The sequence below is a fragment of the Mycteria americana genome, chromosome 5 (genome assembly GCF_035582795.1).
Source record: "Mycteria americana isolate JAX WOST 10 ecotype Jacksonville Zoo and Gardens chromosome 5, USCA_MyAme_1.0, whole genome shotgun sequence".
Classification (NCBI taxonomy): Eukaryota; Metazoa; Chordata; class Aves; order Ciconiiformes; family Ciconiidae; genus Mycteria; species Mycteria americana.
Genome location: NC_134369.1, coordinates 5,217,581 through 5,243,122, shown reverse-complemented (window position 1 = coordinate 5,243,122; position 25,542 = coordinate 5,217,581). Strand labels below are relative to the sequence as shown.

At 39.2% G+C, this 25,542-nt stretch overlaps 1 protein-coding gene across 1 annotated transcript in view; it reads right to left on the bottom strand.

The window, feature by feature from the left end:
• Positions 1-25,542, bottom strand: part of NELL1 (neural EGFL like 1) — a 215,005-nt gene that overhangs the window by 177,186 nt on the left and 12,277 nt on the right. The window contains exons 6-7 of the mRNA XM_075501602.1: positions 20,103-20,202; positions 10,267-10,395 (exon numbers count right to left, since the gene is read on the bottom strand). Of these exons, the coding sequence (XP_075357717.1) occupies positions 10,267-10,395; positions 20,103-20,202 (229 nt within the window). The remainder of the gene's footprint in view (positions 1-10,266; positions 10,396-20,102; positions 20,203-25,542) is intronic.

The following is a 25,542-nucleotide window of genomic DNA, read 5'->3' as shown; positions in this document are numbered from 1 at the left end:
GGAGAAAGCAGCGGTGGTGTGGTTTGGTTTGTTGCCTTTTTTTGTTTTTCTTTTGCAACTAACTTTAGGTAGAGCAAAGCCTTTAATTTTAATCATACAACTGGTCAACACAAACCAGCTGCTAGGTGTCCTTCTCTGGATGCAGCAAAGCTGCTGCACTTGTGCCCTGTATTACAGACTCTGGGCACCGTAAGTCTCCTGGCTCCCCAAAGCCCCAGCCTTTCCCTTTCACCTGCTTTGTAGCAACATTCATCTCTGTTCCCTTCTCCCAAGATGGGTGCTGTGACTTTGCAGCCAGGCAAGGTGCCACCGTGTCCCGCAGGGTCCCTACCCGCTTATGGCTCGGCATCTGTTCAAGAAGCACCAGAGCCTCAGACCCACTTGTACAGAAGCAGCTGAAACTGCTTAAAAGGGTTAAAAAAAAATTAAAAAAAAAAAAATTCTTGGACACACCATTCTTTGACAGCAATGAGACCAGTTCCTGAGGAGTTTAATGCTCTTTTTCCCCCAAGATCCCCTGTACAAACCTGAACAAAATGATTTTCTACACATACTTCACCGCATCCATTACCTGAGGACTCACCACTCTCTAGGCTGAGATCAGAGTCCTCTACGTCCTTCACACAGGTCCTCTAGTGAATCAAGTTTTTTCCTGTGTTCCCAAAATTGATGGGGGGCGAGGGGTGTTCATTTCAGTTTGTAATAGATCTTGCTGTAGGACAAATGCACATCCTTCCCCCTTCTGACCTGCCCATGACAACCTTATAGTTACATTTAGACAGCCTCAAAATTGGATCTGTTGTTCTACTAGCGTATTGCCAGCACAGACCTTGGAACAGTTAGATGACATCATTTACAACATGCATTTTCACATGGTCACAGTCAAGCCCAATCCCAGTCAAGCCCAATGTTGGTTATCTACAAACTGGCTGTGAGAACTTCCATTTGGACAAGGGACTCCATGCCCCCAAAGCCATTCTTTAAGAGCAACGGAGAGAGAGCTTGAGCATCAAAACCGCACAACAAGTTTCTTTCAAGTAACTGGAAAAACGTTTACAAGTACCAGTATTTAAAAGAGAGTATCTTTTTCTCATTTCAAGACTTTCACCTACGCAAAATAGTTGCCCTCTCTGCATTCCCAAGCACTGCAAAAGGTAATCATAGAGAGTCAACAGCATCTACTGTCCCTCCAGTGCTCTCGATACAAAACACAGTACAGGATAAGAGAGAACAGGATCACCAAAAAAATTTAGGTTGGAAGTTACCTCTGGAGGTTTTCTACTCCAACCCCCTGCTGAACTTCACAGGCCCTTGAGAAAGTTGCTGTTCTGTCAGATCCTGGGTAACTAAAGGCTTTTGTGCTACAACAGGAAAACACCGTGTTGCATACGTGCATACACACACGCCCATCTCACACATACATACACACACGTCATTTTTGAATGATTCCAGTTACACTCCAGATTTTAAAAAAGGCAAAACCTCAACACCTCAACCTCTAAGTTTTAAGAGCTAAGCGCACAATTTTTAGCAACTTGTATAAAAGTACTGGTAAATGGCTTTCGTCCAAGAAAAACTTCCTCATTATATACAAGTATTTCTCAGCATTTTACAGTCCAGCTCAACCACAAACAAATTTCTGATCACCATTACAAGAACAACTCAGATTTTTTTTTCTTTGCTCTGCTGCCAAATGTCTGATGCAAACACTTACCTGGTCTAAACTGCCACAGCTCCACTAAAAACTCTTCCAAATTTTTCCCTTCTTCATTGATGTCAGCAGAAGTGTGACAGGAGCTACACCATGCCATAATTTGAAGAAAGAATTTTGGCAATATTGGGAACAATACAAAGGCTTAATGGGTAAAGAGCAGCAAGAGCTCTTTCTGCCCACGAGGGTTAGTACGTACATATCACGTCACTGTTTATTGCATGGATTTCTCCCTCTTTCAGTCCTGGAACATGCAATGGGGACAATCTGCTATAAGGGTCACTATAGCGTAAAGATAACGACACTGACGCAGCAGGAACATACAATTTTTTCTTTTTCTCCTACTGTCCAGCTTTTAAGTCAGATTCTGCTACAATTAGTAGCCAACAACATGTCACCGGGCTTTTCTTTAACCCATCTAAAAGCGAGATAAAGTTCTATTTTTACAGAGTCGTTAGAAATGAAGGCTGTGAAAGTGCAGTTTATGAGGCACTCATGAACTCCAGGCCACCTCCTCGAGAGGTTGTCCTAAAGAGAGGCAGCCCATTCCGCCTCTGCTCCTACCTGCCCCCTCCACAAACTCAAAAATACCCGAATGCCCCCAAATCTGGAATGTGGGCAACAAAAAGAGATCTTGGAGGCTGAACACAAATATAGATTGGAGAGACAGTGAAGTGCTTAAAGACAGACAGTGACCTAGACCAGTACTGTTTCATTCTGTATTAGAAATGATCAGCCTATTCTTGGCTAGTAACGAAAGGTAAAAGGCAAAGCTTTATATATGAGATAGCAAATGATGTCCAACACAATTCAGAAGAATGCAACCCTCACATGCAAGAGCATTTGTTGAAGGGGAGACAGCATCCCCGATCCCTCCATGTGAACAAAAATCTCAACAGCCTCAGAGCAAGATTTTCGTTGCCATTCTGAAGGGGTGAAGAGGTTTTTTTCCTTTAATAGCAATGATTGTAATCTATTCAAATGCAAGTTACTAACATAAGAACTGACAGTTGCAAGGCTGAATTTCTTTGGAGCCATAATTATTTATGACACTTTATTACAACAACTCCAAAACATATGGTTACCTTATTAGAAATTAAAATTTATTTTCATATAAATCTCAGCATGACATTACACCAAAAGAACTAAAGTTTCTCCAGGGGATGGCAAATAATTCCACTTTCCAGGGTTTGGTAGTTGGAATATGAATTTAAACTAATTCACTTGTAAATATAAAAGCAGTTTTGATAACACAAATAATACATCTAGAGCCATATAAGGCATAAACATCATTTTCCAACAAGCTCCTGAATCTTCTTAGTGTAAGAATTTTAACATTTTGCTTGAAAACTTTCTGTCCACCAGCAAGTATATCATCTCTGCCTTTGAACATATGCATTTACTTGGCGGGGGGCAGGGTCCATTTTCTTTTTAATTCAGCCTCCTCCACTAGCAGCTCACAGCACAAGGAAACTGCAGTCTCATTTATTAAAGTCCATAAACCCACAAACGCAGGAGACTGACTGACAAGTGCCTGCCTTTTGATCACGTTACACAAGATGAATTTGAGTTCACGCCATGGTTAAGATTATCATTTAAAATAAAAAGTCTTTCTCTAGGAACACAGTAGGCAGGACAAATGTATTATTTGCACTATATCACCAAGAGAAGGGACTTCCACTGATAAATAGGATTACATACATGAGTGCGAGTTTAACGTTGACGCTGTCAGGTAACTGAAGTCTTAAAAGTAGGTTGACAAGGGCCTTTCAAAGAAACCGTGAACTTTTAAAAAAACAACCTGGCATCAAGTCACATGTTTCTAAAAAGGGGGGGGATGGGGTGGGGGTTTTGTTTGGGTTTTTTGGCATGGGGGGTGGTTTGGGGTTTTTTCTTGTTTTGTTGTGATGGGGGTTTTTTTTAAGTCGCCATGTGAGGACTTGGTTCCAACTGAAACGCTGCCATTGAGGTAGTCTTTGCGGCAGAGATGATGATCTTGACTGTAACATTTTTAGATTTTTCTCCTGCCCTCCTCTTTGCTATGGTTTCAGCATAGAGAAAAATTCAGTGCATTTGGAATGAACATAGTCATTTGCCACCAACATTTGCCTCATTTTCTTAATTTTAGGTAATTTCATGAAGTATCCGGCATGTACAGTTATACATATACATACACCTACGCAGCGCAGAACATAAGTTTATTGTAGTATACAGTGAATAATGACTGCAGGACGTACGGGCATCTTGCGAGGCAGGTTTTTTGAGAGTACAACAAACAGAAGGATTATCATTAAAAGCTGACCCAGAAGTCAAGTCAATGGACGCCATCCAAAACCACAGTCATACATCACTGCCACACAGAAGGTTTATATGATACCGCATAATGTTAATGTCACCTCCCCAGCCACAGTGCAGTGAAATTAGAACAGCTGCAATGAAATCACTACAGAGGAGGAGAGGAAAAATTCAACAAAATTCAACTTACTTTATACAGCAAGAAAAACATCGGCTGTGGAAACTCAGTGGATTGCCAGCAGACTTTTACTCTGAAGGCCATATGCAGGACTGGATTTATTCTTTTTCAGTTTAAACTGCTCGTGAAAAGTTCTGCACGCTAAACAGCTATTTACATACGGGATGTGATGAGTCAAAGGATTAAAACATTAGAGGTAAGCTTTATGAAGCTCTTTCATCTTCAGAACCATAACAAAAGCCGCACTGTATGATGAAAAATCTTCTTGTTCCTCTGTGTTTTGCAACAGAAGTAAACTTTTGGTTTTGTTTTTCATTAAAGCGTGCTGGTAGCGAGGTCTTCGGATTTGGAACTAAATCATTAATCTTAAGAGGCTAATTTTTCCTGATTTCTGTGACAATGGGAAAACACACCTTTTTCCCCTGCAATTTGCAACTATTTTTTTCTATATGACTTTCAGCAAACAAACGTTTTCTGACCAAACCTACATTAATGTGAGTATCTTCAGAACAGAATTTTTCAACGTATTTACATATCTATCTTTCTGCAAAGAATTTCCTGACTACATCTGACATCATCAAGTTCAAAGGAAAAGAAACAGAAAGCAGTAAAGATCACTGCATGTGTCTGGAACACACTTACAAATTACAAGGAAATTAAACGTGGTTTTATTTTTAAAATAACTAGCAGCAGAATCCTGAGCTTCCAAGCTTATTCTCTCTCAGGTTGAGAGCTTGATAGCCTTATGTATATAAGATAACCAACACTCCTGTGTTGGGAAATGATATTGTTCTACAAAGTGAAGATAATTAAGAAAGGGACCTCTTGCTTTACAAGCTCAAATACTGAGACAACTAACTTGCAGACCTCTAAATCAAAATACATAAAACAGACCAAAAAAAAAAAAAAAAACCCAAAAGAAGAGGAAGAAAAATATTAGCCTTTGAATTTGAAGTAAGTGAGATACGAAGCTTTACCTAGTCTGTCTTCAGAGGTCTTGGCCTGAAAGCAGAGCTCCCAGCCGGTACTGGAGATGTCTGTAACCCTAACCACACCGCCTGCCCGCAGCTCTCCTGGTGCCTTGTGCAGTACCAGGCTGTTGGAGAAGGGAGACTGGATGCCTAGCAAGGGAGCAGAAGCTACAGGAGACCACCGCACGGTGGTATGGCACATCAGGCGGACAGTTTGCCTGGTCTGTCCATGCTGCGTGCTTGGGTCCACGCTCAGGGGCAAATGAGCACTCGGCTTTCTCCCAAGACTTTCATTCATCTTCATGCCATCTCCCCAAAATCTGCCAGCCCAGTAAAATCATCGTAACTCTTCCTTACCCTACAAAATGAGCAGGTTTTCTGAATTCGGCTAGTATGTCATAGCTTATGTGACATTTTTTGCAATGAGCAATAATTTGTTAACAACAAATCCAGACAACATGTTTGGAGCACAGAAGGGAAAGAGTTCTTAGTCAAGGTCCTTCTGAATGAAAGTCACGAGCGGTTCTAGAGCATTCTATCAGGACAAAAAATGGGAAGAGTTTTGACAAATATTAAAGCATTTAATTCATTAACTCTTTGAGCTGAGGTAACAGCACTAAGGTGACCTTGAGGGTCAGGTCATATAAGGAAACTAACTAGACTGCCTGAATTAGTCTCACAGAAATATATTCTTCACAGATCTTCTCCTGTCATTATTAACCCATGCAACTTTACCGGTAAAGGAGAAAAAAGAAAAAAAAAAAAAAAAAGCCAATATGAGGCATTCTCAACACTACATTTGGCCTCAGAATTTTTGGCCTCTTCTTTAAGAGCAAAGCAGACTCACCTGAAATATCCTGTCGTAACCACTGCCTAACAGGCTGCTTCTGCCAGAGAAGATGTTTCGGTTTCTTATATTCTTGTAAAACAGCTTTATTTTGTTACCTGTTCCTAAAAGACCAACTCAGATTCACACAGCTTGTTTACATTCTTTACATCAACAGCTGGAAGATATCCTAGAGAGTATGTGTCATCCTACTTAGGTATAGAGGGAAAGCACACCCTACAACATAGCCATAGAATGAGAATGTTAATCTTGTAGGTCCACTTCAGTCAATGGATCCTTTCTTATATTATACCCATTATCACAGGAACATTCTCTGGTGACACTGGTTAAGCACATGCTGTGTAACTTGACAAGACATCTTGTCGTATGCTACTGTATCACTTTTACTAGATGTTTCTTGGGGGCGTTAAGTAGTTGTGCATGAAGGACAGAAGGTTAATACTAATTTTCTTTTGTTCCATGCACTCTTGTCAGTGAGAAGAGGCATGCATTTATCCTAACTGGGAGATTCATCCCACTTCAGATTTAAACAGCTCTCGCAATGAATCAGATCTCAACAGCAATTAGGTAATAATCACTTTTCCACCAACGTAACAACTTTGGAGGTACAAAAGGGCTGTTAAAGTATCAAGCTAAGAAGGTAATACAGAATACAGAACTGAAATGTGGCGGGGAAAAAAAAATCCTTCTGCTTTTGCTCTTCACTGTGAAATATATAGCAGAAAATCACCCAATTCTTTTCAGAAGAGAGGGCTCTTTGCTTGTTAGCATCTAGAAAGTGAGGATAATCATGCTAGCCACAAGCCTGACTTTCAGCTGATTTGGCTTGATTTTTCTTACTTCATCTCTGAGTTTCGGACTCTCCATTTGCTGACACTTTCCTGTCTCTTAGTTTGTATTGTGCGGACTGTCCTATTAGTATTTGTGAAGTAGTCACAGACTGCAGAGTTTTCTGGCTTTGAAGTACCACAAAGTATTTGCAGCTCTGCTGTACACACCATACAACGTGTCTGGAAGAATCAGCATGAGACAGACTCAAATGAATTCCCCATTTTGGTCTTGGTTTTGCCACTGAACTGCCGCACCATCTGTAACTAACTCTCATGTATGCAACTTTCAGCCCTCAACACAGGTGCTCATATGTCATGTGCTAAAAAGTCATAGCCGCAAGCGTGCACATGCTGCTACAACTTGAACGCTTGCATCCTGCAGACATTGGACTCTCTAGCTACTTGTGCGATTCCCAGAATTTATCCATGCATACGTGACAGAGATAAACGGACGCTTGGTTCAACGCTTGTGCCTAAGTATCCCCATCAGTAGTTAAACCTCAGTCAACATCATTAACAGAAATATCTCTATATGTCTCTCTGCAAATGATGAATGCTCTAATTATGTCTCATACATGCAAGACAAGTAGGCAAATGTCAACCCCCCCCAACCTTTCTGTTTTTAAGTGAAATACATTGCTTTTACAGAACACAGAGAATCTCCACTTACCTCCTTCATTCATTTACTTGTTTGTTTTCAGAAACTGTCTTCCCTAAACACATCTATGTTATTTCAGAAATGGAATACATATAGTGAGTGGTTACCCTACATGTATATTTTGACATGAGGAGCTGACGTGAGAGCTAACTACTTGAAAAGTAGTTACCGAGAACGAACAGTAAAAGCCTCTCGGATTTTTGTTATTTTACAAGTTTGCTGATGCCAATTCTCTGACAGAATCTTTTTAATTTTTTCCACCATCCTGCAAATGTGAATATGAAATGTTAAAAAAAGAAAAAGACACAAATACATGTGAAAAAGCAAAGTAGACTCAAACACAATTCTTCAGAGATCTTACAAGGTCAAAATGATGCTATAAGGTCAAGCAGGACAAAACTGTGTGAATAAGAGCGAGCAGAAATAACAGTAAAAACATAGGTAAGGTAAAATAATACCATACATTAGAATTCACGTGCACAAGCGTTTCACGTACACTGGAAGGGATGAGAAATCTGGAAAGCTCCAAGTTAATGATCTGGAGCACTCTGAACTAAGGTGTCACTTACCAGCACACGTCACAGGTATGAAATAGTTTAACCTCGCCATCTCAAAGGAAACAGTAATCTTACATGCCTTTCAAGTTTAGAGGCTTAGGAATGATGAAAACAAATTCAGAACTACAGCTGAGAATGGTAGTTTGCTTCCACAGGTGTTTTGTATGTTTAGTACTTGTTATTCAGGTGTTGTACGTATTTAATTCTTACACAGTACACACAGAAATCCAAAAGCACAAAAAAAAAAAATCCACCCCTATACAATACCAACATCCTGCCAGATTCTACCTTCAGATACATGCCTTTGACCTCATTTATTTAAATCACAGCTTCACCAGGCATTTGAGAACGCTATACAGGCAACTATGAAATGACTCCATTTAGCAGATTGAACACATAAATGAGAGACATGAGGTTAGAGAGGCATATAAAGAGATTTTGCAGAAAGCTGTTCGGAGGAGTGAAACGAAGTTCTTCACAGGGCTGAAAGGAGTCACCTCTTGGCTAATCGATTCGTCAGTCTGTAGTTCCCCTTGCTAAAGGGCCTTCACTTCTCTACGTTACCTCTTAAGAACTGCTCTCCTTCTAGCAAATTTATAATTTCATAACATGCAGAAAGCCCCTCTCTCATCTATCCCACGGTCTCAGGCAGCAAAAGCAGCTGCGTTCGTTCTTTTGCTGCATGTTTCACCCACATGCACAAAAGTCAGGGATTTGATTTGCCCTTCCAAAATTTAATGCAACATACACCAGATACGTTGCAATTCCCATTAATTTCTTCAAAAAGCTCGTTCTTTTCCCCACCACTACCACTAATGCACTGCCAGCATCTCCAAAATTATTTGAGTCAAGCTGTTTAAATTTTTTCCATAGAGGAAAAAAGGGACAGTCTGCTACTAGGTAAATAAAAACACTAAGCACCGATTTTATTTAAAACAGCAAAAAAGAACAAATACTGGATTCTGTCTCATAGCTGATGAAGAGCCTTGTTACTGTCCTCTGAGTAGTCCTTGCGATACCTATAAAGCAGCTCTTCTCACAGTTTTTTGTACAAAAACGTTTCTCTATATACAGTATATCTGCTGCCTACCTTTAAAAAGAAATGTGTAAACTGTTTTCCCAGTCACTGAAAGGGCATCTATAGGGCGATTCAAATTTTTGTTTGTAGAGACCTGACTAAATACCATAAGATTCAAAGTTGCAATTTACTGAACAGCTTTATAAACTGCTATTTAAAACAGTCCTGTTCACTTACATACACTAAAAAGTCTTTTTATGAAAGTGGGATCATTTAAGCCCAGTCCACGCATGTCTTTTTTTATTCTTTCATCCTGTCTTCCAATTCTTACAGTATATTTTAACAGCTTGTCAAAAATGCCATCTTCCTTCCATCACCAGTACTATTGGAAAAAGAATCTAGGGAAATATTTTTTACAAAGTAGCTCAAAAACTTTCTATGATGGCCAAAACATTAAATATTGCAGCCTGACATACAAGGGCATTAAAAAAAAAAAAAAAAAAAAAAACCCACAATGCAAAGGCAGGAAGGAATGTGGTATATGTTGATTCATCAATTTAGTTTCTAATAAGTACATCATAGCTGCAAATAACAGCAACCTCTAGAAAACACTGAGAAACAAAAAGGAGAATAATGCCCCATTGCATTCGTTCCTGTGATGGAATAATACATCAACGTAAGTACCTCAGCTACGCTCTTCTAAGAAATAGGTTTCTTCTGTATCATAGGAAAACCATTTCAGTAAAGTACCTGGCCCACAGAACGAAGTCAGGAAGGACTGCAGATCATCATTTCTGTATTCAAGCCTCAGTACACCTTCACACTTACCTTTCCCACAAATGTCAGCAGAATTCCCACTTCCTAAATTAATGCATCTTATAAAGATGTCGTTCTCTAAAAACCATGTTAGAAGGCAGGTGCTATTGCCTGAAAAACCGTATTTTAAAAATTTTAATGACAGCATGACCATGGTGTGCCAAGGCATAACTGCAACAATGAAGTACGCCCATAGATAAGTAACCTGAATGGTCCAGCACCACTTGTAATCTTCAATCCATATTTATGAATGCAAAAAGGGCCCTTGTGATATTCACCATCATGCAACTGAACTTTGCAATGAAATTCATTTGTCAACCATTTATTTAACACTATGTTTCCGAGCAGGTTGTTAAGGGGACAGGTCTTTGAATATTTTGTTTACCTTCACAATATGCAGAGTCCCCTTGGACGGAGAGATAACCGTTCTTGCATTCACAAGTAGCCTTTGTGTTCCAGTTTTTGCACTCTGAATTTTCACCACATCTGTGTCCCTCTGCACAGAAGTTATGGCCTGAAATACAAGGGACATGCAACCTGGTATTAAAACATGTTTATTTCAGATATTCAGGTTTAATATTTACGTTGACTGTATTACTCTAAAAAACTTGGGCATGCTACATTCCAGAAATTCCCTCTATAAACCTATCCGGTGCACACGGGCTTTTTGGATTCCTCCATCAATTCATTATCAGTAAAACCATTTTGTTCAAAATTTATTTGTATGACTAGTTTTAGTCAGGAGAAAAGACAACTTCAAAGCAGGAAGCCATGACAATACATTAGTCTTCTACTGAACCTACGTAGGATAAAATGCCACCTTATCTCCAACTGCAAAGAAGCGTAATACTAACTTACACCGAAGGGATAATAAAGTGTAATATCAAAAAAATCCTTCACAGTTCTCTTATTATGCGCAATCAAGCATGCTTTTAGAAGAGCAAAAATGAGACACTGCATTAGAACACAAATCTATACTGGTAGTCAAAACAACCTCATGCACTGCCTTGTAATTCTGTCATCAAAAACTAGTTGGACTGTTTCTACAGTTTATAGTTCATCCATGCATCGTGTTTTGTAGGGGAGAATTTTTATTAATCTCTCCTTTCTCCTTGACACAAATTCTGAGTAGCTTCTTTGTGAACAGTTTCTTTTATTCCATACAACGTCATTTCAACAAACATGATGAACTTTCCCACTTTCTTCTATAAAGGCACAACTGGCTGAAGTTCTTTCTTCCTGATTTTTAATATTTCTCAAAGATGTGTCAAAATCTCTCTCTGCTGAAGTCTAAAGTGAAAGCAATTGCAACTTTATCTCTTTAAAGGCACTCCACTGGAAGTACTGTAAAAGCTAAGTAAATACGTTACAGAATTTGACAACAGGAAATTTTTTCCCCCATTGGTGTATTTTTGATGGATTTTTCTCTATTAATATCCAAGAGTCAATTTCTATTTGCCTGAGATATATAAACAGTCATTTTGGTAATTCTTATTTTTTCTGGATTTTTCTCTCCTGGAAGGAGGGAAACCAGAAACCCAGACGTACCATCAGCTACTTGTATTCCAGCTTGCACTTGTATGAATACAAGCACAGTTTCTGCCAATTCTGCCTGGTCATAAAGGAGCAAACTAAAAGTTCTAGTTCACTGATCCTAAACTTTGCTAACGTCCCCTAAAGACAGCTAAGAAAAAGACAACCTGGACTTCTAAGATCTAAACGCCAGATTCAGATCTTTGTTCGTATTCCTTGCTCTGATATTCTTTAAGGAACTGCGGAAGACTTTAGCTTATACTAAATATAGTTTTCACCTACAGTAAGCAAATTTTCATAGGGCTATCCTAAAGCTGTTGTTCATTGGGGGTTTTTTAATTTGTTTTTAAACATGCACTTCAGTCATCTACTAATGTAAAACTCGGGTTTCGTCATTTTAGTGCACTCCAACTTTATGAGTCTGATCATCTAATGTTGGGTTGTGAGGTCATTTTTAAAAGAACATAACACTTGTTAGCAAGGATGACACTTTCTCCGTGTCAACATCCAACTCTACACTTAAACTTCAGATTAATGTTATTAACAACCAAGGTACCTTCCTTGTGATCAGTTAGCTCGTTCTTTCATTGTAATCCAGCTGGCGAAAAAGAACCAACTCCATTAATGAAAACTGCAGATATCCCTTCTAGTCTTCATTCACTTCACAGCCTGGTAAAAACCACTCAAGTATTCCAGATACAGCCTTGTCAAGCCTGGGTACATTTTATACTGGTAAAAAAAGGGCGCAGTTACACTGCCTCTAGCCATTTATGCAATCATAGTATTTGACTTCTCATTTTTGCCTTTATAATTACAATCAAAACTATACACTGGAAGCCATCTTTCCAAACTTATCCATTCAGCATCTAATTTATACTCCTCAAGCAGGATTACTATTCTGTTGGCATTCTAGATAATATCCAAGAGACAACAAGTTTTAGAACATTTTCTTTATCACTGTTTCCCCTAAGACTATGACATCCTAGTCTATTTCCTGCTCCTTTAGAATAATAATTCTCCTTTGAACTCATACACAGTATTAGTTTTATATTTGATTATTATTGCTAGATACTACTGCTCAGAACCAATGTAACATATCAGTGTGTTAAGCTAGGCACTAGAAAAATACCACATTTTCATTTAGCGTGGATTGTTACTACTGTCTTAGGATATTTTAATTTTATATATTTATTTATTTATGTTTCCCTCTCATCCAAACATGTAAAAATTATTTTTCCATCTTTCTCAGCATGTTTTAGTCACAATAGTCCTTATACAACTTTCTGCACCAAAACCCCTTTGATTCTGGGCTTTCTTTATCCCAGTGAGTCAACATTTTACCCTGTGATCAGTTCATGGCAAATTTAACACTTACAATTAGCCAAAGGGATGGCTTCTCAGGGTTAACTCTCATCACGAGTCCCGAGCCCCAGATCAACCGCTCTTCTCTAACAGTGCTTTCTCCCAAGCACAAGCCGCTGATTAGTTTTCAGTATCACATCATAGCCCTAAGAATTCTTCACTGTTTATTTGCCACCTCTGAAATTCATCAGTAGATACGACTACTACCCTAAGTACCCATTTTGTACCACGAGAGTTGTCACCTTTTGTTAAAAATTCTCTAGAAAAACCTGTATTGCTTTTGTTCCCTTATTATCAACTCAAATATGAACTGTCTCCATTCAGAATCAGACTCTTTCTTATGTTTTCAAGCTTGAAGGCTGTTAAAGGAGCATAGAAGAAAAAAAGTAACGCTCCAGTTCTGTAACTTGTGTAATTAAAGGCTCTAAAGAACTTTTTATTGTTCTCCTCTCATTAGGAATACACAACGATAGAACACCTACTACACGTTGGCCAAGAAAGCCAACAGCATCCTGGCTTGTATCAGGAATAGTGTGGCCAGCAGGAGTAGGGAAGCGATCGTGCCCCCATACTCGGCACTGGTGAGGCCGCACCTCCAATACTGTGTTCAGTTTTGGGCCCCTCACTCCAAGAGAGACATTGAGGGGCTGCAGCGTGACCAGAGAAGGGCAACGAAGCTGGGAAGGGTCTGGAGAACAAGTCTTATGAGGAGCGGCTGAGGGAACTGGGGTTCAGGACATGGTTTAGTAGGCCTGGAGGTGTTGGATTGATGGTTGGACTAGATGATCCTAGAGGTCTTTTCCAACACTAATGATTCTATGATTCTACTACCTCTAGGTTGCCTTGGCATTTATTGTTATAAAAAGACCTGTGAAACGCTGTTTCCTACCTTTTGAAAATGCCGATTAAAAGTGACTCAATTTCCCATAGCATTTCAGAAAACTTGTTCAATACCTCCGTGAGTGGAAAGTGGAAGTCATTCCTGTTACGAGCATGCATGGTGCTACGACACTGTATGTTACCAAGCTTTTACAAAACACCTGTAATTTAAGGTTAACCAACAGAAAAAAAAAAAAAAATGTACTTGATGGCATAGAAGAGTAAGGGTTCACTGTGCCTCTGTCAGGGTAGGCATACCATTGATTGGATCAGAGGCTTCTCCAAGCACTTGTCTTTTGCAGTGAAGATGCACATTTAGCACTTCGAAAGAGCTAAGAGGTACGTACCAAGGAAGTGCAGTTCCTGCATTTCTTAGACCCTGGTCTGCGTTCTCCCCAGCTGGGGTTCTGGAGGCAAGAAAGGAATGAAATGCTATCTACTTTATCTCAGTGCATATTGGGCCTCAGTGCTTTTCCTGCTCTTCTGGCAAATAAAGGCCGCCTCATATTTGGACTGTAACGTGGAAGAAATAAAGATAGCTGCATTCTTCTCACCTTTAATAATCCCAATTCAATGTCTAGTTTAGCTAAATATTTTCATTCTTTCTTATTCAGCAAAACAGTCAGGAATGTACACAGGGCCACTGACTGCGACGACCACGCTTATATTCCTGCCTAAACAGGGAAGGACCTAAGCACTGACTTAAACACCAATCTATTCATGGGAGCAATTACTTATCCCCAAGCAAGCAGAACAGAAAAAGAATGCAAACATCTGATTTTTATTAATTTTTTGGTGTGAAATGGATTATAGGGTTCCTTTAAAATACCTACACAGATGGCAAAACCACCCATTGACACTGCAGTAAGATCTCTGAATCTCAGCCACGGGTGGCAGCTAGCAGAGGGCATGCATTCCAATTGCCCAGGTGAAAATAACTGAATTACTGAGACTTCAGAATATTCAGCAAAGTCTTATCTGAGACAGTCAGCTCCTCTCTAAATATAAGAAATGGCTTAAAATAGAAACATCACATCCAAGCAAGCAGGCAATTGGAGAGGATTTGACAGAAGCACACAAAATCTTAAATAGTTCTGATAATCTAAACTAATTTCAGCCTAACACAGATGACAAAGCAAGTGAGCATGAATTAAAATTACAGATAAACATATTCAGAACAGATGTCAGAAACCATTTTCCCCACATATACACACACACACAGGGTCATAAATGTGCACAACAGCCCTTCAAAGTCATTCAAGACATTCAAGATACAATTAGATACTACCAACAGGGGAATTAAATATTGAAGAGTGTGTTTAGATTTCTGATGGACCTGATGACCTCTGTTCCTTCTCCAAACATTTCTGATAACATTACTCTCTTCCTTTACCAAGGCTGCTGAAATGTTTGCTCCAATTTTTCTTAAGAACATATTTATATCTTTCTACTTCTTTCTTCTGACTGTAGAATGACCATTAATAAATGTACTAAGACAATTATAAAAAAGATCAGATTTCATGCTATCAGACATAAAACTATCACTTCTGCAGCATCGAGAACCACACAACTGGCTAGGGCTCAGTGGTCCCAAGTCAGATTATCTAAAATTAGGCATTTATTCCATTTTGGGACACCTGAACATTGCTCTTATTTTTTCCAAGCTTCTCAACACCTTCAGGTTCCAGTCCCCAGAATTTGCCTTTCCAGAGCAGCACGCTAAGCTGTTTCGTGCTGTCATCCAGTTTTTTAAGTACCTAACATATTTGTAATTATTGATTGAAGAATGCAAGAACTCATTCAAGACTACAGCTGGAATCAATATATCTGCTATCCATATCTCTTCCTACTTTTTTATGGGCAACACTAATGTGCCTCTCATTTTTCTGAGGATTTCCTTATAACCTCTGTAATGCTTTCTGTACTTCTTACAATATCCCTAGCTGTTCACTCAAAAAAACCTGTAAAACCCCGGTTCTCTTGCTGTTCAAGAAGCTCCCCTTCAGCAATCCACATTTCACTGTTTCACGTTTCAGAGGCTTCTAAAAAGAATGCTGACAATGCTTCCATTAATAGCATTAGCAATGTTCAAAAGGTCCAAGGTAATTTCAACCTCAAAATCTTTACTATTGTTATGATTTAACCCCACAATTACTACATAAATGTGTAAAGTACATCTGGGGGACAACTCATAGGAAGAGTCATAAAATTTGCACTAGCAATTGTGCCCTTTCATGATCTGAATCAGTTTTTAATGAGTCATGAGCAATGAAGCACTTTGAACAGCAGTTTTTACGCCTTCAGAGACTGTGGTCCCAGAACTCAGTGGTCTGACATAAAACAGTAACTTCCTAAATTCTTTCAAGCTGCTATATCAACACAGACCTTATTACATACTGCTTATTTGTGTGCATTAGAATAATGGTACCGCACAGCCTAACAAGCTTATAAAGTTGTTTGGTTTTTTTCAGATATAAAGCTTTTCTAAGTCCTAAGTAACATTATAACTATGTTTAGAAATAAACTAATTCATATTTATCAACCTCCATTAAATCTTAATAAAACTAAAAGCTTGAAATAACTGTTACCTCACAGCAATGAATGAGAAACATTCCATTGCTGAAAAAGCCAAGCTCAGTTTCACAGCTAGACAGGGAGAGATGAGAAACACGCTACCTGAAGAGCCTTCTCATCCCCTCACTGAAAGAATCAAAACCTCCTTAAAACAAAACAAAGCAACACAAGTAAGGGTGGCAGAAGCACCGTTTTCAGATTTCAATGCCGTTCCCCACCGTAAAACGCACCCTGCAGCTCACCACTGGGATTCTCCACTTCCTGCTGACCAGCGTCAGCAGTCAATCTAAATCCATCAGCCAAACCATATTACAGGAGAGCAAATAAAAATTACTTTCTCCAGAAACCAAACCGCTCTCACTACTTCGTTATTTCCTCACACAGTCTCTTTTAAGGAGGGCGTGACTAAAGCTGCTAGGGCTGTTAAGCCCTTACATACTAAAATTGTGAGCATAACAACATAAAAATTCTCTCATGAAACTTTATTTGAATCGCTCATTCAAAAGAGGGAAAATCCACTCTTTCAAAATTATACACTGTCTTTGGCAAGGAGAAAAACAGCTAAAGGGAACAATAAAACACTTTTATGACACTACTTTTTGTATTAGATTTGTCCCTGGGCTATAAAAAAATGTAGCAGGCACACTGTAAGAAAAATGACTGATTCTCAAAAAAGTACTAAAAAATATATCTCATTACACAATGATTCTTTGTAAAATTTTAAAATTAACTAACATTTCTGTAAGCCTAAAAAGAGAGCTTAATAATAACCACATTGTCCTGCTGAAAAGTATGAAGTGGCCACATAGTTTAAGCAGACATTTATATTAAAGCACACAGATGAAGGGCAAAACTAGGTATACTCTACATAACATTCAAGAATAGATCCTAGATACAGATCTGATGAGGCCCATTTTTGCATTCAGGAACATCAAATCACAAAAATAAACTGTCACTGTACAGCAGAGTTCTTCCATACTATGCCTGCCTCGCTGTACACCTTATACAATCATTTTACTGAAATCTAGAAATTGGCTTTTAGCAATATATTAGCTTTTGCTATACTATAAACTCACGTAGCAAACCTGAGGAAGAAAAGGTATTATTTGCTGTCTTTACTTTTCCAACCATTTGCAAACAGTAATGACTATCTGGGAAGCCCACCAGCTGTGTACATTACAGTATTCAACTCGGTCCTTTGCTGACTCACAATTTCCATCACCATAAACATCACCAATTTCTTTTTTTCCTTGCATACCCTACTTGATTTTAGGCACTTATCTATTATTGTAGTAGATATTACAGAGACCCTGAAGAGGGTACAGTCTCATACCACAGCATCATGAAGTTTCCACATTTCTCTGTGGTTTTTTGCCTTCTGTTGATCCCCCACATTTATCCTTTCATTAAATGGAAATTCCTTTGCTGCAGTCAGAAAAGCACAAGCTGCAAACCTCCGACCCTTGCCCAATTCAGCAACGGCATTCTATAATTCTACAGAACGTGAAATTCAGTAGAAGTTTTCTGTTTCCACAACCAGATACTAAAGAAAGCACAAACTGATACAAAAACAGAACCTACCAGTCACTAGTATGCCCTGATAAACTTCACATAGAATTATTGTCCTCATTTAACATTACTAGTAAATGCTTACTAATCATCCTGTTGACTAACTAAAGGCCTAGCTAAGGGCTAATCCAAAGAATTATCTGTATCATCATACCTACAATGCGAAATTTGCACATGATGTGCAAATGATCCATGTGGGCTTCCAATAAACGCTCTGATTACTCAGGACTATATATACGACAATATTTCTTCCTCACTATTTTTGCTTGGACAATAAAACTGAATATAGTCTCTGAAAGAGATCGTTCTTGCAAAACAGAGAAGCACTCTATCCTTTCCCAGTAAAGGACATGTTGGCACAGGACAGGACCAGAAACTCTGGCCTGCTTGCCATATCAGAGGGCACCTGTTAGCATGATAAAACCCATACCAAATACGGAATTCTTAATAAATATGCATTTTTGACACCAGCACTCTATCATATATGATAAAATTATATACTACCACTTTGGGTTGCATGCAACTGAAGCAAGAGCGTCAAGCAGCATATATTCTACTTCAAGATATAAAAAGCAATTTAGGAATGCTAACTTCAATTTATGCCTTTGTAAAGTTGACAAAATTAATCATATCTTTAAGCATAATTTTCAAAAGAATTTTAAAAAGCAAAGATGAAATACGAAAGGAGGTGGTACTGTTTTAGCAGTCAGCTAAAGCAGAACTGAAGTGGAAGTTTAACATATCAATTTGAAAGCGCCACGTATCAGAATTCATAGGAAGTGAAAGTACAATTCCTTCCTTGCTTCTAGAGACCATCACATCAGTATACATATTCATGCTATTTTATAAATAATAAAACCAGTTGTGGGATGAATATCTAAAAAGAGTACCTATCATTAACAATAAAATAGAACCGAATAATTACAGAACTTATCTTTCATCAACTTTGAAGCTTTCAGATTTCAAATGCTTTTAAGTAATGAAGATAATTTTTTCAGTACTGCACTACATCAAACTGGGCCATCTGTTAAGAACTACCATTAAGACATCAAGCCCTCTGAGGGACAAAGAAGCAGCATTTACTGCTTGCTTAAATAGTTACAGATGTTTCTAGAAACTGTTTAAAAAAATTAATGTGTCTATTCTTAGGCCATGATCCAGCAAGCAGTCTCAAATGTGCTGGCCCCTGCAACCACATGCATATGCTTGCAAGTTCAAGACCTCAGTAAATATTTAACTATGGATATTTATTAATTAATATTTACTGGCTAAGGGAGAGATTCAGAGCCCCCTCATTGGCATCTACAATGACACTGGAGGAATTTACACACAGGCAAGACAAGTCGTCCAGCAGGCCTCAATAACCTTCTAAGCCTGGAAACGTCTAATGTTCATTTCGCACACCTCCCGCTTGAAATTTCTGAGGTCCGTCACTAAAGGCTGACACGCAAGGCCTGCTCTGAGAGACCAGGGTCCCCTTCAGCTCAGCTGAGACTCAGCGCCAAGGGAGAGGTGCAGAACAGAGGTACAATAGAGATATACACAGGGAATGATTATTCTAACACCTTTCACCCAACAGCTCAATGATTAAAACATGCTTTAAGAAGAAAGCTTGTTCAAGTTCTCTAGCCTTTTGATACCTGCATTTTCCTCATTTAAGGGGATTTCCTCGACTAACATTTCAGCTATGGCTTGTTCAGTCTGGTCCAGCGTGCAACCAGGATTCACCAGGGCTGGAAGGGAACGAGCAAGAGGAACCTGCATCTCAGGGCCCCACTGCAAGGAGGAAAAATGGGGCTCTGGGCTTTAGGGTTATTTTTTCATTTTTATTTTGTAATTGTCCAGCGTAGTTCATACATAAGTCCTGAGAGAGCTCAGATCTAAATCAACCTCCAAATACTGGATTCTTAACATTATTATTGTGATTTTAAAATAGAGAGCTTAAAAACCCATTTCCAAAACCCTGTACGTTCAGTGCGGTTGCAAGGTTAAGCAACATACAATAGCTCTTTTTCAAACATAACTTCTTCCCAGCGGGAATTTTTAAGAGATACTGGGCCCTTTCTCCCCCAGCTGTTCCTTTTCTCTGTCTCCCTCTCTAATTCAGAGCAATTACAGCTTTGTATCTGGTAAGTCTTCTACCCAAAGGAATATCACAGACTGGTTTTACGTGAAGGCTAATTATAGACTCAGGTTTATAGAGATACCTAATGTCTCATTAAAAAGGAATTGCTCCTTCCAGCGTATCCCCCGGTTGAATCGGCAACTTACATTCCTTCCAAACATGCATAGTCTCTGGCTTACCTCTACAAACACTGCAACATTGGTTCTCTGGAAGAACATGATCTTTTTCTGAGCAGTTCAACGGCGGACAAGTCTCTGTTACTTTTACTAAAACTCCATTCTGAAAATAGACAACATTTTAAAAAAATTACATTGATGAAAACATACGCAATGGCAAGGATCACATAAGTTTCAATCTGTAACTCTGGTAATCTCTAGTAACAACACTGGTAAACTAGCAGGCAGCAGATTAAATTCATTCTTTACACCATAACATTGAAACTAAACTAATCTACTTGGACATTTTTATGCCCAGCCTTGAAAGAAAAGAAAAAAAAGAAAGGAAAAAAAAAGGCACTTAAGCTCAAAATTCTATAGTAGTTTTTCCAAATACGTTGTCTCAAAGTATGGTAGTTTTCCTTCCAAGTATTTGAAGGAATTAAAGAATTTCACTCCAGGTTTTTGTTAAAAGACAGTCTTCCTGCTTTATGCAAATCCAAGTTTTACTCCTCTTATTTCATATTCTACATAACTCACTGATAGAAGTTATTCAACTCAAACACACACAGCAGGTAGAAGACCAACATTTTGAAGTGTCATGTGTTGTTCTGCTGTGTCCAATTAAAAGAATTACTGATCACCTAATTTCCAAAAATTAGGTCCTTCAAAGGTATGGCAAAGCAGAAATCCCATCTTGAGGTATCCACATAGAAATTGCTGTATAAAACGTAAATCAAAGTCAAAATATTTCTACAATTTTGATTTCTGCTAGATTTAGAGTAAGACTGTGCATAGAAGGTCTAGTTGCCGGTAGAAATTTTCTAAAATAAGAGAGACAGAGCCTTTCTGGGGAGATTTTACACCAAATTTTACTCTGTCTTCTTCCCATCCAGGAACTCAGCTTCACCATATCTCCAGACCAAACACCGGTCCTGCTCTTCAGTTTGTTGTTTCTTAACATCTTGTCCCAAAATAGCTTCCTCTTCTCCCTTATCCCCCTCCAGCCTTCCCCATACCATAACTTACTTCTTCAGCATCCCTTCTGCAGCTATGCCATCACTGCAAACTGGCAAGCAGAGTAGAGATTAACAACCAGGATTTTTGCTCAGTAGGAGCTACAATAACTATCCCACAGGACTGTCCAACACCTGAGTAATCCCATTTTCCAAAGGCCTGTGAAACTCCACTAAGAAAGCGGGCAGCCTGCTATATTGCCAATAGACCTTTTTAATATGAATCTAGTCCCCACTCCTCCCAAAATATTTTTCATGATGCCTCAGATGGTGGAACGAAAAGATGAAATGAGAATTTCTGCTTTCTTCAAAGAAATAAATCACTTTTTCTAGCTATCACTATTGCAGAGAAAAGTTTAAAAATATGATCCAAACACATCTAGGGCTAAAAAAGCAGAGGAAAACTAATACAAAAAAAAAGAAGAAAAGAGACAAAATATGTTATTAAAGCCACCATTCTCATAATCTGAGGGATCAGATACGTGACTTTGAACAGAGGACATTGACAATACCTATGTGTCTACCCTGTATGAAGAAACACCCCTATATAGAGACTTGCTAGCCAGAAGCTTGGTTTCATATCTACTAGACAGCGTGCCACACCATGCCAAAAGACGAGCTCACGTGCCAGAACCAGTACAGGTAAAGCTCTTTGCTGGTCATTAGCCTCGCCAGCCATGCCACACTGCTTCAGCTATGTCGCTTCAGGCTCCAGGATTAGCTCTCACAGCATCAAGCTGCCCTGCACGGTTATGTACGCAGAAACGCCTGCTGAGTCTACAAGGTGCAAATGATGCACAAGGTGCCCGGCAGCGAGCAGGACTTACAATCGAGAAGTGCAGCAGACCTAGGGAACGCAAAACCCACCGTTCTACAATCACTGCTAGTCACTGCCCTTGAGATTGCAACCTTAAGGCTAAGCAGGGCCAAGTCGTTTTTCTCACTTCCCAATTGTCTTTACTGGCAAGTTGCATCAGTTGCTGTCACAGAAAATAAAATGGAAAAAAAAAAAAAAAAAAACAAAAAACACCACAAACCCACAGGCATCAGTTTTTCTTCTTTTTTTAAAAAGCGGCTCCCCACAGTATCCCATACAGCACGCATCATTGAAGCAAGTGCCCACACAAGAACAGTGAAGTTAATGGAGGTATTAGGTCTCCTCCTGATCTCACTTCCATAAGTGAAAGGGAAGAATCCCCCACGGTTGCCTGTGCAACTGCAGCAGCAAAAGTGATAAAAGAACCAGACACACTGAGCCGTCATTTACTATCATGTTATCAAACTACCAGCTGGAAAAGCTCTGGCTATAACTCATCACCTATTCAAGCTCAGACAAGACAACTGCAGCAGAAAGGGTACCGTATGTCAACATATGGACAAAAAGTGTTGACTGACAATAAATCTGGTCAAAAAGATGGCAAGAAATCAAGAAATCGTATGAAAGTCAAATCAGTAATCAGGATGAGTCAAAAAGCTAAAGACAAATTCAATCCAAGCTCACACCTTCTTTAGTGAATCATAAGGAGATAAAAATTCCACAAATTGAGAATTCCATTAATTTAATGACAGTAAGGTTTTATTTCCCTAAGTTTCCCATTTTCTGCAAAATTTGCAACTTGGGAAAAAAAAATCGAACATATTTGTAATTAAGTTTTAAAGCAATTAAAGTGTTGCGTATTCTTTGGATTAAAATCAATTTGTTATAAACTAGTACAGATCCAATTGTAAGAATTATCATCATTAGATTTCAGATTTTATCGACTGAGATAAGTAAGAATAGTTCACACTTCAGAATTATTGCTTCAGGCAGCCTTAGAAAAATTACTAACTTTTTATACCCAATTCACATATGTAGTCATAGAATCCGGACAGAAATAGATGTCAAAAAGACATTCTTCTGGAATAAATAGGTCAGGCTCCAACTGTGACATACAAACCACAAAGAATGAGATCTGGAGTCAAACATTTACAACAAGATAATTAAATTTCTTGTAATTACAAAGGTAAGTGCATAAAAAAGAATTGGCTATAAGCCTAATCAGGGACATGCGGTGACAGTCTGAACCACAAACATCTCATCTCAGATGACTAGCGTTGGAAAATAGCAGCAAGATTTCAGATAAGGTTATTTTGGTATTTTTTTGTTGTTTAGGGTTTTTTTTCCCCCTCTTGTTTTAGCTGTCGTTGATCAGCCTTTCAGGAAAAAGTTCTAAATAGCTCCCTTCGCTGTCACACTAGGAACCACATTGTTCCTTATCGTTACCAAAAACTTTTTAGTCAAGCTTCCTGAAAGTCAGTGGAGCCCTGTCCATCTTTCTAGCATTCGTATGGCACTCTCTGACTGCCTGCTCCCGGCATTAATGAAGAGGAATTTATTTTTGTACCCTTTGCTGTCAAACACATCATCCAGTTATGAACAAGCATCATGTCATTCACAGGCATTAACCCAGAAATTAGCTGATCAGCAGTAAACCCCCAATCCACCATAAGTTATAGAATTCTTTCCATTGACTTGTAATGAGCCATGTCACCATATTGGTGAAATCCATAAACCAAAGTAACCACTTACTGAATGCAGAAAGGTGCAGTTTTCTAAAGCACAAACACACTTGCATTTTTTAGAGGGACCTCAACAGGCTGGAGAAATGGGCCAACAGGAACCTTTAGGACTTTAACAAGGAGAAGTGCAAAGTCCTGCACCTGGCGAGGAACAACCCCACGGGCCAGTGCATGCTGGGGTCACCCTGCTAGAAAGCAGCTTGGCAGAAAAGGACCTGGGGGTCCTGGCAGACACCAAGTTGAACAGGAGTCAGCCATGTACCCTTGCAGCAAAAAAGGCTAATGGTAACTTGGGCTGCATTAGGCAAAGCATTGCCAGCAGGTCGAGAGAGCTGATCCTTCCCCTCTGCTCAGCGCTGGTGAGGCCACACCTGGAGTGCTGGGTCCAGTTCTGGCCTCCCCAGTACGAGAGAGACTTGTCATACTGAAGAGACTTCAATGAAGGGCCACAAGGATGAGTAAGGGTCTGGAGCATGTCACATATGAGGAAAGGCTGAGAGAGCTGGGACTGTTTAGCCTAGAGAAGAGCAGGCTCTGGGGGGATCTTACCAATGCATATAAATACCCAAAGGGAGGGTACAAAGAGGACAGGGCCAGGCTCTTTTCAGTGGTGCCCAGTGACAGGACCAGAGGCAACGAGCACAAACTGAAACACGGGAGGTTACCTCTGAACATCAGGAAACACTTTTTTACCATAAGAGCGACTGAGCACTGGCACAGGTTGCCCAGGGAGGTTGTGGAGTCTCTGTCCTTGGAGGTATTCAAAAGCCACCTGTACACGGTCCTGGGTAACTGGCTGGGTGGCCCTGCTCAAGCAGCGGAGTTGGACACGATGACCTCCAGAGGTCCCTTCCAACCTGAACTATTCTGCAATTCTTAGAAACACCTGTGCACTAATTTTGTCATTGTAGATTAATCTAGAGAGTGTTTGCAGGCAGGATTTCAGCTGGGAATCGCTGTCCATCAGTAACATCTGTGCCTATGGTTAAGAGGATGTGCATCACAAATACATTTTTAGTCTGGATTAGTTTTCGGAAATAAAAAAAAAATCTGCTCACAGCCTGATAAAGAAAATCTTTGATCTCTCTGGATCCATCGGTATTATTATTTTCATTAGATAGAAAAAAAAATATAAAAGTTAAAAGCCTCTTATGCTTGGATCAGTACCTATGCAAAGAATAAAATAACTATCTTCAAATAAAAATTGAAATGTGAAATTTTAACTTTATCTTTGTGACGTTACCCCACCTACAACTACATCCTCCTTTACGGATACAAGAGCTATTCCCCAAGATTTTTAAGTCATCTTTATCAACACTAATAAATTGACAGTTGACTTGTACCCTCTACTGTATTCCTTCATGGATCAACAGCTTTTCAAACTTGATGTCTGTTCTTCAAGTCTGGAAAATTAAACCATATTAAATTTTTTTATAGTCCTTTCCCTAGCACAAAGCCCTTCCTTTATTCATACAACACCTTTCCCACCAGTAGGCCTGCATGGGATAGAACACGATGAGTACAGCCACAGTTTGACTCTTCGCCATTTATCCTTTATCTAGTAAGCATTCCTAACTGAGGCGGTAAATAAGTAAGTGGTTTGCTTACAGCTTTTAAAGAGATCATGCTGAAGACACATGGCATGAACTTCCTGTTTGGAGACACATCATCTCATAGAAGCAGAGGTAAGCACCCACTTAAAACTCTCCCCATTCAGAATGACAAGCTTTGCCAGTGAGGTTTAATGTCTTCTTGAAACACAGTTGTGGAAATACCTTTTTTTTGTTGCCCCAACATGGACTCATTTTTTTCATGGTATTGCATTCACATATGCTGTTTCAAATACTTAACAATACTCTCCGTTAAGATGTAAATAATACAAACTGCAA